General features: G+C 43.6%; 1 protein-coding gene across 1 annotated transcript in view; it reads left to right on the plus strand.

Annotated features, from left to right (window-relative positions):
* Nucleotides 1-182: 182 nt before the first annotated feature.
* RYBP (RING1 and YY1 binding protein) overlaps nt 183-12,677 on the plus strand; it is a 42,479-nt gene continuing 29,984 nt past the window's right edge. The window contains 2 exon segments of the mRNA XM_014946887.1: nt 183-208; nt 210-428. Of these exon segments, the coding sequence (XP_014802373.1) occupies nt 183-208; nt 210-428 (245 nt within the window).

Below are 12,677 nucleotides of genomic sequence, written 5' to 3' on the forward strand. Positions count from 1 at the left end.
GGGCCCTCCTGCGGCGCGGGGCCGGGGCCGGGGGCGGATGGCGGGGCCGCACCGCACCTCTCCGGGCGCCGGCCCCGGTAGGTGTTTGTCGGCCGTTCCCGGGTGCAGGAGGAAGGAGGGGTAGCGGGGGAGGGAGGGAGAGCAGCGGTGAGAGCAGGCGCTGGGTTTTGGGGCTCTGTAACATGGTTTCTCATGTGTGTGTTTTCTTTCTCTCCTCCTCCCGCTGCCTCTCTCCTCCTCCCCAAACACACACATACACACACACACACAAAACGCTTCCCCTCTCCCTCCCCCTCCTCAAGGCCGAAAAGGCAAGCCAAACCTGCAGCCGACGAAGGCTTTTGGGATTGTAGCGTGTGCACCTTCAGGAACAGCGCCGAAGCCTTCAAATGCAGCATCTGCGATGTCAGGAAAGGCACCTCCACAAGGTACGTCCCCACCTTCCCACACAGCCCTTTTGCTCCGCGCTGGGCTGCACCGACTTGTTGATTTTTCTTTCCCCCCCGCTGTTGCCTGGATATCGGCTGGTTGCACGCCCCCCCCCCCCAATCCCTTCTGTCCCCGTTGAAAAGCATGTGGATTTTAAAAATTCTCTTTCAAGCGTTTAATTGGAGCTGGAAGACATGTTTCGTGGATGTGGCAGCGACCTGAATCTTTTTGTTGTTCCGTGCCTTTTTGTCGCTGATGTGCAGAGGACCTCATGGAGATCCACAGGCGGCCAGAAACGTGCTGGCTGTAGTTTGGGGGCAAGCTGTTTTCTGTGGTTTGGGTGGAGATTTACCTGTGTTTTCTACGGGAGTAGAAATGATTGAGGATTAGGGAGCGAGAAAGGAAACGGCTGGAAACTAAAGCTGCCACGAGAACAACAACTCCCTTCCCGAGATGTTGATCTCCCGGTGTCTGTTGTCATCCGAAAGGAATCGGCTTTGTGCTCCGTGCGGGAATGGTGCGGATTGCTGAAAGCTTTAGCTGTCAGGTCTCTCTGATTGCCTCACGCTGAGTAACCGTGGAAGTCTTTATGAGATGGTGCAGCTGACATGTAGTAGTTAATATAATCTCAAACCACCCCTAAAACTTGCATGCTCCAAGTTAATGGGTTCAGAAAGTTTCTCCTGGAAATATCAGCTGGTGCTAAAACGGGCGTGTGGTGCTCTGCTTTTTCTTTTTTTTTTTTCTGATTTGTTCTACCATGTTGACTTCTGATTTTGTTCATATTGCACCTTCCAAATTTGAGTTCCCGTTGCTCTGCTTTGCCAAGGAAATAGTCCATAAGATTCCCATTGTGAAAGGCATCATTTTCCTCCTTTGAGTGAAGCAGTGTATTGAGGTGCTCTCATCAGCAGGCTGTTTGCATGACTTGGCTGTCTTGACTTGATTGACAAAGGAGGTGAAAGCGTGTTTGGTTGGTTATTGTTCATGCTGTGCTTTAAACAATGCGAAGTGCCTGCATTTTTAATGGGGAGCATGCTTTTGGGCCATTGAAACTCTCTGAGTTACAGCAACAAGAGTGCTGTAGTACTTCACAGTGTGTTTTATGATGCACGTTGGTTACGAGTATCCCTGCGCTTCTTACAAAAATATGCAGACATGTTGAACTTAAAACAGTTCTAAATAGCCTAGTTACAGCACTAAGGTTGAGCCTTTGGGACGATAGTGTTCTGTGTGCACCTATGGCTGGTTTTTAACTCGTTTTGTTCAATCTTGTTTTGTCAATGCTTGATTTCTGTGGTTTTCTGTTTGCCTTGTCTTTCCCGTTGGCTCAGGTGAAACATGTCGATCCTGCAGCCGCCTGGTCTTTAAACTGTGCTATTACAGCACGTGGCCTCGCAGTCACCACGGGTCCCCACAGCCTCACGTCACGCGTGTGCAACGGGTGTTGGTGGGAGGAGAGCCTTAATGAGATGTAGGAGCCCATATGGGCTGTGTCTTCTATCAGACTCGATCATTGTCATTTGGCCACTGTGCTGATGTTCATTTTGGGAGCAGCAGCTCTCTCTGGTGTGCCCTGACTTATTTTAAGGCTAATTTTCAAACTGTTTGTTGAGGTAGTAAGATGTTTTGTCTTTTAAAGGGCCCTCAAGAGGGGTAGCGGTTGATGATTTTGGGTGAAGAACTCTAGCCTTACTTGCAGATGTGCTCCTCGGGTCTAGAACATTGTACTTCTGTTTAGCTTTTAATAGACCCTTATGAATGGCTTCTAATTTTAATTCATTTAATTCATCAGCTTTCTATTCATTTTTGCTGCTTTTAAAATTGCTTTTGTTTGTAGAATTTGAGAAAGTATTTAAAATATTCAATGGACCATCATGTCTTCTTGCATATTTATATCACTTATGAATAAATATAACCGAAAGCAGGAATGATTGAACGTTGTGAGTGAGCGTCGTATGTTGAGAAGACCTGGGAGGTCAGAGTTCTTTGTTGTGGTATTGCCTTGAGTGTTACAGTATGTGACGTACGAGTTGATGCTGGGGAAATTCTTCAGAATTTTTCAAATAAATGACTGATGTAAAGATACTTAACGAGTTGCGATTGATAATTTATTACTTGAAATCTAAGGTGTCTGATGAGCTTGACTTTTAAGTTGCAATTTGACAAGTTGATGACACTTTTCCACATTTAAAAATGCCTTGCTTCATTAAGGCTTACTTCAGTAACACATCGGAAATTTATCAAACTCACTTTGCAAAAAAAACCCAACAAAGTAGTGAAAGACAGACATCATCAATGTGGTGAGGTAGCTGGTTTTCATCAAATTGTGTGCAATTACACTATGCCTGTTTTTTTTTTTAATTAAGATCTGATATGACCTATTTCCCCTCACTCTACCCTCTCCAATCCACTGTGAAGCCAGTTATTTGCTGTAGAATTTACTTTGGCTGATAAATATTCTCTGATTTGAGATCTAGTTAGGACGTTAGCTAGTTCTCTCCGTGTGTATATTTTTTCAGACTTGATATAATCTGTTGGTGTGTGGGAGGGGTGGCTGGCAGCAGTTAGAAGTTTTACTTTTTCAGATCCAACTATCCCCTTTCCCAAGCATCTCATAAAAGGAGCTTCAAACGCGGGGAGTTTTAGAGTTGACGTGCCAAGTCAAAATCACTGTAGATGCTAAACAGTTAAATTGCACCTGAGTACTTTTTCAAGGGGCTGTTTATAAATATTTCAGTTGCACTTTTAAATAAAAATGAGGTCAAATCCATCTCAAGAGAATTGGGAGTTGTCGTGCAAAGACTACATTAAACCTGTAGTACTTACTTGAATACTGGATTTGTTACAGTATGTCACTAACTCCCTTTCCTCAACTTTATTCTTGCTATTTTACACTAAAACTTTATTAGGCTCTATTTAGGCAAGTATGTTGAGTTTTTCTACCGTTTTCCTTCTGTGAGAGTCACGGCAACGATAAATGCTGTGTTCAACACAGCATGCAGTTGGGCGAGACAATGATTTAACTGGTTGGCTTGGGAGTGAGCAATGGTAAGGTGTTTGCTGGGATGTACAATACTTTTTTTCTTTCCCAGATGTTTTTGTACTGGTGTAATGATGCGGGGAACTGGTGCTGGCCACCACTTCCACTTGTGTCCTGCGGTTCTTCTGGTGGTTTACTCTGGTGTAGCCCCACCAGCTCCCGCACACAGGAGGCAGCTTGAATTAAAACTTCTGCTGCAAAGTTTGCTTCACGAACACATGTTCCCTTCCAATATCCATTACTTCTTCAAACGCAGAAGGAAGGTTTACTTTGGATTTCCTAGGAATGTGAGGGCAGAATTTGGCCTTGTATTTCCCCTTATGAACAGCTCTGTGTTCCTGTTTGAGGGTAGATGGTGGTTCCTTGCTTCCATTTGTTTTTCTTAATGGTGTTCTTGCTCCTCTTCCCCTTTGGTTCTCTGATGGTTTTTGTATGTTGTACTCCACTGCACCTCTTCCACTAACTTCATCTCTCCTCCCAGGCACGGTTGCGCAAGGTGATGGAGCTTCTCTGACGTTAATTTTTCTCAAACTTCAGTTGAAGTGCTTTCCCTGTCCAAACTTCACAGCCTCTATCATAAGTGTGCCTTGATTGCAGAGAAATGCCCTAAAAAAAAGTCAGTGGAAGATGAGAGAGCAACAACTGGATGTCTGACATGCCAATTAACAAAACAATGGGACTTTTTAGTACAAATTTAACAAGTTGCAATGTGTATGTCCTCTGCAAGGCGGGCACATTGTAAGCATTTCTGTTGTATTTGTGGCTAATACCTGTGTACCCAAAGTGTGTAGTCTGGAGATGGCATCAAGTGGTTTGAATGTTGTGGAGGGCTCAGGGAGCATGTATCAGCCACGTTTCACTCTCCTGCCATTCTTTAGAAGGGTGGTGGAGCTGAAACAACTCACCATAATTTTAAAAAGAATTTTCTAGTGTATGGAACAGGTGTCTCAGATACGTACTGGCCTTTGTTCCCTGTCAGTTCTGCAGAAAATTTGTTTGCAGGATCTAGCTAGCACCTTGAAGGACTTAAACTGACTTAAACTGTCCATGTCACTGTTGAAAATTGTTCTCTTGTTCTGCATCCAGACTGGGCTGACCAGAATAGACACCAGATAGTCCTGCTATTCCTGGAATGAGGGATCAGGCTCACGATCCAGATCTCTGTTCAACTAATGTATGCCCTGCTTATTTGCTACCTATTTGCAGGATTGTTCTTCTAAAAATGCTTGCTTTGGCATGCAGCTATGGTTTGGTTAGAAGCAAAGTGATTTCACTCCATTCTTTCATGTTAGATGGCTTTCACCTGCAATAAGGCAGGTTTTATTTAGCATTGTAGTGGCCTTTAAGTGGGTTATTTTCTATAAAAATGGAGTATGTGACTCAGCTGGAAAAAGCTGTTGTGGAAGGGACGTCAATGCCTTTACTCTGGAATATTTGTTTTACTAATTGGCCGTTTAGATCTGTGGTTAAATCATCTCTATTTTTCCTGTTGAGCGCTGAAGTTAAATGGCAGGTCGATCAGGTGGAGTGAAGCTGGGTCTGTACCAGCCTGGAGTTGTGCCAGTGCTCCCCGGGGCCATCCAGGTCCTGGAGACATGTCCCCTCCGGGACGACTTTGTCGGTAATGGATTGGGAACAGCCTAATTCTGGCGAGGTGGTTTTGAGTGTTGGAATGCTGGATTTGCAAAACGTTTGCCCACGTGCAAAGAGTTCTTCAGACTTCTGTTGTCTCACGCCTTGTTTATCAGCACTGTCTAAAAGTAATTAGCTGTTACTCTTCTGCGTTTGTAGGTATTTTTGGTGGGTCTGGGAGCTGAGGACAGGAGGAGCCTTTTGCAAACCAAGCCTTTTACAAGCAGACAATGCTGATGGTTCACAGTAAGCCCCGAATTCTGGGGCTGAGGTTTGACAATATGCTAAATTTGACTTCATCACTCGTATTGCTGGATCCTGGGTGCCTCAGCCACGTGGCTGGGGCTATTGATCCGTTATAAACTGACTGCTGGTACAGATTCATGCTACACGTACTTTTTTGAACTAGCATAGGGTTAGTCTGTGAGACTTCATCTGAGTAGATGAAGCTGTTGAGCTGCACATCAGCTATTATCTGTCATTCTGGTGCGAGCATAACACTGATGTCTTGTACTTGGGCTTTTGAAAGAACTAAGAGTTGTGTCCTGACTAAGCATAATACTGATGTCTTGTACTTGGGCTTTTTTGAAAGAACTAAGAGTTGTGTCCTGACTTGCTCTTTGCTGGTGTTTGGCTCTGGCATTAATGATCTCATTACCATTACCCCGGGATTTCCCTTGGGTCTCAGCAGCTCTGGAGAATCTTCCTCAGCAGGGAGGATGCTCAGCATTGACGTGCAGCACCTTGGCAATACCCTTTTGCTACGGCTGTCAAATTTAGGTGCCTGTGGGTGACAAAGGCAGTAGGTAGTGTGGTGGCTGCTGTGACTCGCTTTGCTTCTACCACTTGGATAAGGTCCTATAATAATAGCTGTATCTGTCGTGGTGTTTTTTTATTAGGGGGAAAAAAATGTCTTTATGTTATTTAACATAATAAAATCTGTGTTGCAGTTTTCAAGTATGTTACCCATTTGGGTTAAATGATTGTGGATAGTGGGTTTAAAGATCGATCTCTAATTTCTTTTGGAGACTGTATAAAGATCTAATAGATAAACACGCTCAGTGTCACAGTTTATCACTGGTAATATGCAGCATGGATATTATTTGTTTTTCCCTTCCTCCATAGACTGCTTTTTTGGGAGATGGGAATCCAATTCCAAGTATGTATGTGTGTGTAGGAGGAGAGGGCACGTAACTTTCTTCTATTGCTGTAAACAGACGTTGTGGCCACTGGGATACTGACCCTGGCTCTCAGCAGGTCCTCGTGGGGAACTGGTAGGCAGAGGAATTCCGAACGACTTTCTCTGCGTGCCTTTCTTAATTGCCCTGATTGTTTCATGTTCCTGTCAGCTGGCTGCGGAGGGGCTGCTGCATTTGCACGACTGGTGTGTGGATTTGCACACTGATGTGGCTTCATCTAGTGAGCAGAACCTTGTATGAACTGGAAATACAAGTGTTTGTGCAGCATTGGCCGGCGCAGTAGGTGAGAGAAGGGAGGTGGTGGATGCAAAGCGTGGTTCTCTGAGGCCACCCTTGGCTCCTGTGGGATCTTGGCTGACTCCTGTGCTGCCTCTTCTGTTCCCCAGCAGCTTGTAGTGCTGTGGGGCTCTGTTTTGGCTGAGCCCTTAGGTCCCAAAAGCAAGGCATGGGATACCAGACCAATGAGGGATGAGGGCTGGCAGATAACGGGCTGTAGATGGGTTGTTTTGGCTGGCCACATCCAGCTTCTGTGCTACAGCCTGGATACCCCTGCCTTAACTCCAGGCTGATGGTGAATCCAGTGCTGCTCGTACTCCAGGTGCTGCCAGACCTGCTTTGCATTAGCAAAGAGAATTAAGCAGTTCTGCTGCCAGTAGGCTCACTGTTCCTTGCTGCTCCTTTTCTTCCTGCCCTGTTGGGCTTGAACGAGCAGACAGGTCCTTCCGTGGTCTGTCTGTGAGGAACAGAAGTTCATGGCACTTCTGGGAAGTCCTGCTGGTGTGTGGGAATAAGGCAGCAGGGCGAGGGATATGGCTCACAGAGTGCTCCTGCGTTCGGGGAAGGATGTGCTCTGCGTGTCCTTTATTACATGCATCCCTCCTTGTCTGTGTAGTTCTTCTTATGAGGAAACCCGCTGACCTATTTTTGCAGGATTTCGGGTGGTTCTGTAGGTTAGTGGGTTTCAGTCTGGCAATGTAGGTCATTCACAAGGTGTGCTGGAGTTTCGTAACGCAGAGCTCTGACCTGAAATAAGATTCGTACAAACTCTGTCTGTGGCTGTGTCTTACAGCTGTACTTTAGGTCTCTCTTTGCAGCAGCTACCTTCTTCACAAGCTAAAAGGAGAAAACTGGGTGTTACCGGAGGGAAGGGGTCTTAAAGGAGGGTTTGTGAGGATTTATTTGGAGTGTGCATGTTTCAGACAGGTTAAGGGCAAATTATCATTATTGCCCCTTTGTGTTTATTAAGGACATGGCAAAAAAAGCAGACCTCAGATACTGAGTAACCTGTACGTGCTGCCCTAAGCAGATGTCCAGGATTACACAGAGTGACAGAAATGATGTGGAAATGCCTCCATTACATTTATGTAAGTTCCTTTCACAGCTGACACATGCTAAATACATTGATTGTCTCTTTGTGCAGGCAGATTTTCTTTGCATCAACCAGAGCTCCTTTCACACATTTTTGGTGTGTCTGGAGGTACGACCAAATCCTTAACATCGCTCTTCCCGTAAGCCAGCTATTAATTAGGAGCGTGTTCTTTGTAGCAGAGTGCTAATTGGTACATCAACAAATTCACTGCCTGTTAAACATTGGAAAGATTGTAATTCTGACTGGCTTAAATATAAATGAGAGGGAAAAGCATCACTTTGCCTTGCTGGCCTGGTGGGTTTTGTTTGACTCTTCAGTATCTTCTGAGTCAGGTGAGTCTCAACTCCTTCCTAGAAAAAGCAAAACTAACTGGGTAAATCGGGACTTTTTTTTGTGGTATTTTATTATTGAAGTACTGTCGGTGTTTCTGAAAGTTAAAAGTACACTCACAGCCAGTCTTCTGTGAAGTAACACTGGAAATGCGTGAGAAAAAGAGGTTGTAGGTATCTAAAGTGTGGATTGTGAAACCAGGAGACCTGATTTTGAACTCTATGCGGTCTTATTTGAGACACTGGCCTGAGATTGTGGAGGAACCAGCCCCTATCCTACAAGGATTAAAATACTGAAAATTTGTAATTATGTTCTTTACTGCAGAAGCAGAAGTCTTGTAGTCAAATTGCTTTTAACCTTCTGACAGATAAACACTTTGAAACATACATTTTATGGCAATTTGCTGAGAGCTGAAATGTTTCGCATCAAAGCGCAGTGTATGCTTTATGTCAGTTGCTATATGGAGGTGCAAACTTCCAGAAACTATATTTACAACTTACATAGGAATGTGTTCAGGAGTTCTAGAAACTTAAGTTTGAGGATCTTATCAGATTGGTTGTCTCTAAATAAAAGTGGAAGCAAAACAAGTCAGTTTTGGATTCTGTTTAGGGGTAAACAAGGAATAAATGTTTAGACGTGTTTTCTCAAGCAGATTGTTCTTTGGGATTTCAGAGTTATGACGGATTGCTTGTAACATGCAGGGGTGCTAAGCGAGGCAAAATAATCTTGCCTGAGCTAAAGCTGCCTTCTTCAGATTTATGTTGCTGAGTAGACAGACTGATTATAATCTGAAATATTTTTCCCAAACTAAATAATTTGTGTGTGGGTGGAACTATTTCTGGGTAACTCGTGTGCAACTTAACATGATTGAATCGGGGAGGTGGATGGAGCATGTAGCAGTACGAGGATTTGGTGCCTTCAGTGAAGTTTTAAAGTTGATGGGAACGCTGCCTGATGAGTGTTGAGCGTGGGTTACCCCCTGCACTCCAGGCCCCAAAGGTGCAGTATTTTTTAAATTACAAGGGTAGTTCTTAATTGAAAAGGATTACTCCCTTTTAAATTTTTTATTATCTAGGTACCAAATAAATACGTGGAAGGTTTTGTTTTTTCTTCTACATCTCTGCAGATGTCAATGGGGATGCTGTGATGTCAGTGTGATTTGAGCCTGTGTAAAAGAGGCTGGAATTCACCCTTTAGCAAATCGGCTCGCTAAATATCCTCCAGTTGCCATTTTTTAATCTGTATGATTGTATTCCCTGTCTGTGTTCTAATTTGATCAAGAAACTTCTGTCTGCAGTAGGGTGTTTCATTCCTTTGTTTAAAAAGAAAAATAAAATCATCTAGATTAGGAGAAGGACATGAATCTTTCTTGTCCTGGTTGGACAAAGCATGTACGTTTGTTGAGGTTGTTGGAAATGTGTATTTCAGCTGAAACATTTGGCTCTAATTGTATATCTTGGGGCTCTTATTCTGAAAGCACTTTCACTGTTTTTTTCGGAAGTGGTACTGAGCACTTTCCCTTCCCGAGCTGAGGTTTCAATAAAAGAGGCAATACATTGATGGAAGATGGCCCTGTGATGGAGTCAATCAGCCGGTGCAGTCATTTGTCTCCTGGGGATGCAGGGCAGAGCACATCATTAGCAGCAGAAGGGGAGGCTTGTCTCTGTCATGCTAATTCAGCCGGGGAGCTCTGGTTGGTGCCTGTTTGCTGCTATTGCTCGGTTATTACAGGTGCTTTATGGAGAAACAGACCTGTTTTTGTTTGTTGCCTGTAAGGGTCGGGGTGTGGATCAATTTAACAACAATATTTAATAAACTCTAGGAAATGTTTCCAATTCAGCATAGTATTAGCAATTGGAAAACCTGTATCTTGTAAAACTGCTTGTCCTAGAGATGGTGAAATATTTTGGAGGAATTATGTGTGTTTTATTTACCTGTAACAACAGGTAAATAATGAGTAGACTCAGGTGCGTGAAGCATTTATGACAAATCTTGGTTCACCTACAAGAAAAGTTTCCTGGTGGTTCTTATAACTTCTGCAAGAAGTATCTGGATGAGGCCTCATGAATCTCTGTTCAGAGGATCTCCTGAAAAACGAATCAGATTTTCTGGATTCTTGGAATGCAAACCAAACTGAAGTTCATGTGAACTAATTCTAACTTGCTGAGCAGAGAAAATCCCAGGTGATCCCTAAACGTGTAGAGGGAAAACAGAACAGCCTGTTAGTTTTTAAGATTGCATTTGACACGCAAGTAGCTTGAACTGCATAGATAATCGTTTAAAAATAAGAACAAGGGCAGTAAGAAAATAAATGATGATATGACTGCTGGAACTATGTGGGGGGTTGGCTTTGTACACCACGTTCCACCATGGCTGTACAGCGATGTCTGTTCCTAAATCACTGGGGGAATGGCACAGCTGTGTGCTGTGTGGGTGCTAAAGGCATGGCATTGTCAGAGTTGCACAATTATACATGTGGGTTAGCAGAGCAAGGAACATGTTTAATCATGGGTGTGGGAACACAGTACTCTGGCAGCAATTAAAAGTCATTAATTAGAAGTATTTATTGCCGGATGTGACTCAAGTTAGTTCTAAGTTGCTAAATTGCTGAGGTCAAGAAGATCTAATGCATCTGAGATGCGCGTTATTAGTGTCGGTGGGACTGCGGGGCTATCCACAGAGACAGTGTGTAATACCACAGCTCAGACTGGAATTTGGAGGTTCATTAAATGACTTATTGACGGTGACAGTTTCACAGCATCTCTACAAGCTGGGACCACGCGTTGGCATTCAGAAGTTCAGACCTAGGAAGGGTTCGTTTAGACTCCGAGGTTGCTTCGGCTGAGAACGTGCAAGTGTGTGCTGGGAATTCAGGCTGCTGTGCTGGGAGTCGCTGTTCCTGAGTCAGCATTCAAAGAAGAGATAGCAAAACTTTATACTAAACAAAAGCTTCCCTGTCTGTATGAAGAGGACGACGTTTTTGCCAATTACAAATAAACCAGTTGATACAAAAACCAACAACAAACGGGGCAGTAGAACGTCGTGCCCACATGCTGCCTGCCTGCCCTGCAAATGCGTGGGAGATCTCACCTTCGTGTTCAACATGTGCATTTATAAAGATGTAAAATGTGGGGACGATCTCATGGCTGGTGCTTGCATGAGGCTTTACCTCTGCCAACTACTAGATGTGTCGAGCAAGTCATGGAAAACCTTCCATAATAAGGTACCTGTTACAGCTCTGTGCCAGCTCTCAGGGCTTTTCCTGATTTGCAGGGAAAGTGAGGGATAACACCTAGCAGTGCACTACTTTGGTTTTATTTCCATCTCTTTAGTTTTTCCTCTCTTGCCTTTTTCTTTGCGTTTTAAGCCAGACTGACATTCCCACTGGCACTCTGAATTCAAAGCGATGAAATTGTACAGCTATGTATTACACTTACCCTTTTTTTAAAAGCCTGTCACAAGCATGAGTGTTTTGGGTTTTTTGGTTGGTTTTTTTTTTTTCACACAAAGGTAAGGAACAGGTTTACTCAGTCACGGTGTGGGAATATGGGCACCAAAATTACTTTAATAGCAGTTGGTGACTTTATTTCTGAGTGCTAGCATTTGCAATTCCGTCTTGGTTCGACAGGTAGTTGATGCTTGTGGAGAATGTGACCTTCTGCTCTTTGCATTGATTTTTCTGAACTGTGTCCAGAGGCTGCAGAAGTCAATGCAGCACTTTGCTGTCAAGGGCTGGATCAGGGCTCCAAAACCGATGCGTTGAGAAGGGAATAAGTTGACATGAAACTTAACATGGTTATCTTTTGTTAGCTTGCTTTGTTCCAAGGCTATTTTTTTTCCAGGGAGATAGTTTTAGTAGATAAAAAAGAATTGAGAAATAAATCATATTGTATAAAGCCTAAATGAGACTCAGGGGAAGAGCTTGGTCTGTGTCTGTAGGGCTGGATTCCTCTGATCTCTCGTTACTCTCGGTCATCTTGGAGCCTCTGAAGTTTGAACAGGGGCTGAGACTGATAAAACTTTGGATCCGTGTTTTTGTTTTTTTTTTAAGTGTCTTAGATTGTGACCAAACATTTTCCTGTTTTTTAGCAGAAAGAAACAAAATACCCAGAAAGTCCAACATACTCAGGAAATTCTGCAGGGCTGTAGTTGTCAGTGGTTCTCATCTGTCTAAAGTTTAGTCTTTCTGCTGCCAACTATCCAAAATTCTTGGGTTTGATGTTAGTGTACAAATATGCTACTCCTCATATACCGATGTGCTTGCTTGGACCAAAAAGATGATATTCCTTCTCCACAGGATTGTATCCCTGCCTTTGCTTACAGAGCCAGCAGATTATTAGTAGGTGAACGGGTCGATTATCAGTGGTTTGTTGCTTTTCCTCCCTGCTCTACTTCAGCATATTATCGTTAGCAACTTTTAAAGTGAAGTTTCTCCTGGAAGAATTTCTGGCTTGAGGCAGAAAAAGTTTGCTTAGCAGTTTTGAACTACTGGGACTATTGTGTTTTTTGAAATCCTATTCATCGCTTCACAAAACTGTTACAAGTACATCTTGAATCTCCCATAGCCTGAAGAATATCCTGGGGGTAGGGAGACATAAATAATTGTTTAATTGGACTGCTCTGCTGTGTAGCTTATATCACATTGGAAAAGACTGATTTTATTTAGTGTTTTACT

This window comes from Calidris pugnax, unplaced genomic scaffold (assembly GCF_001431845.1).
Source record: "Calidris pugnax isolate Ruff unplaced genomic scaffold, ASM143184v1 scaffold81, whole genome shotgun sequence".
NCBI classification, from domain to species: domain Eukaryota; kingdom Metazoa; phylum Chordata; class Aves; order Charadriiformes; family Scolopacidae; genus Calidris; species Calidris pugnax.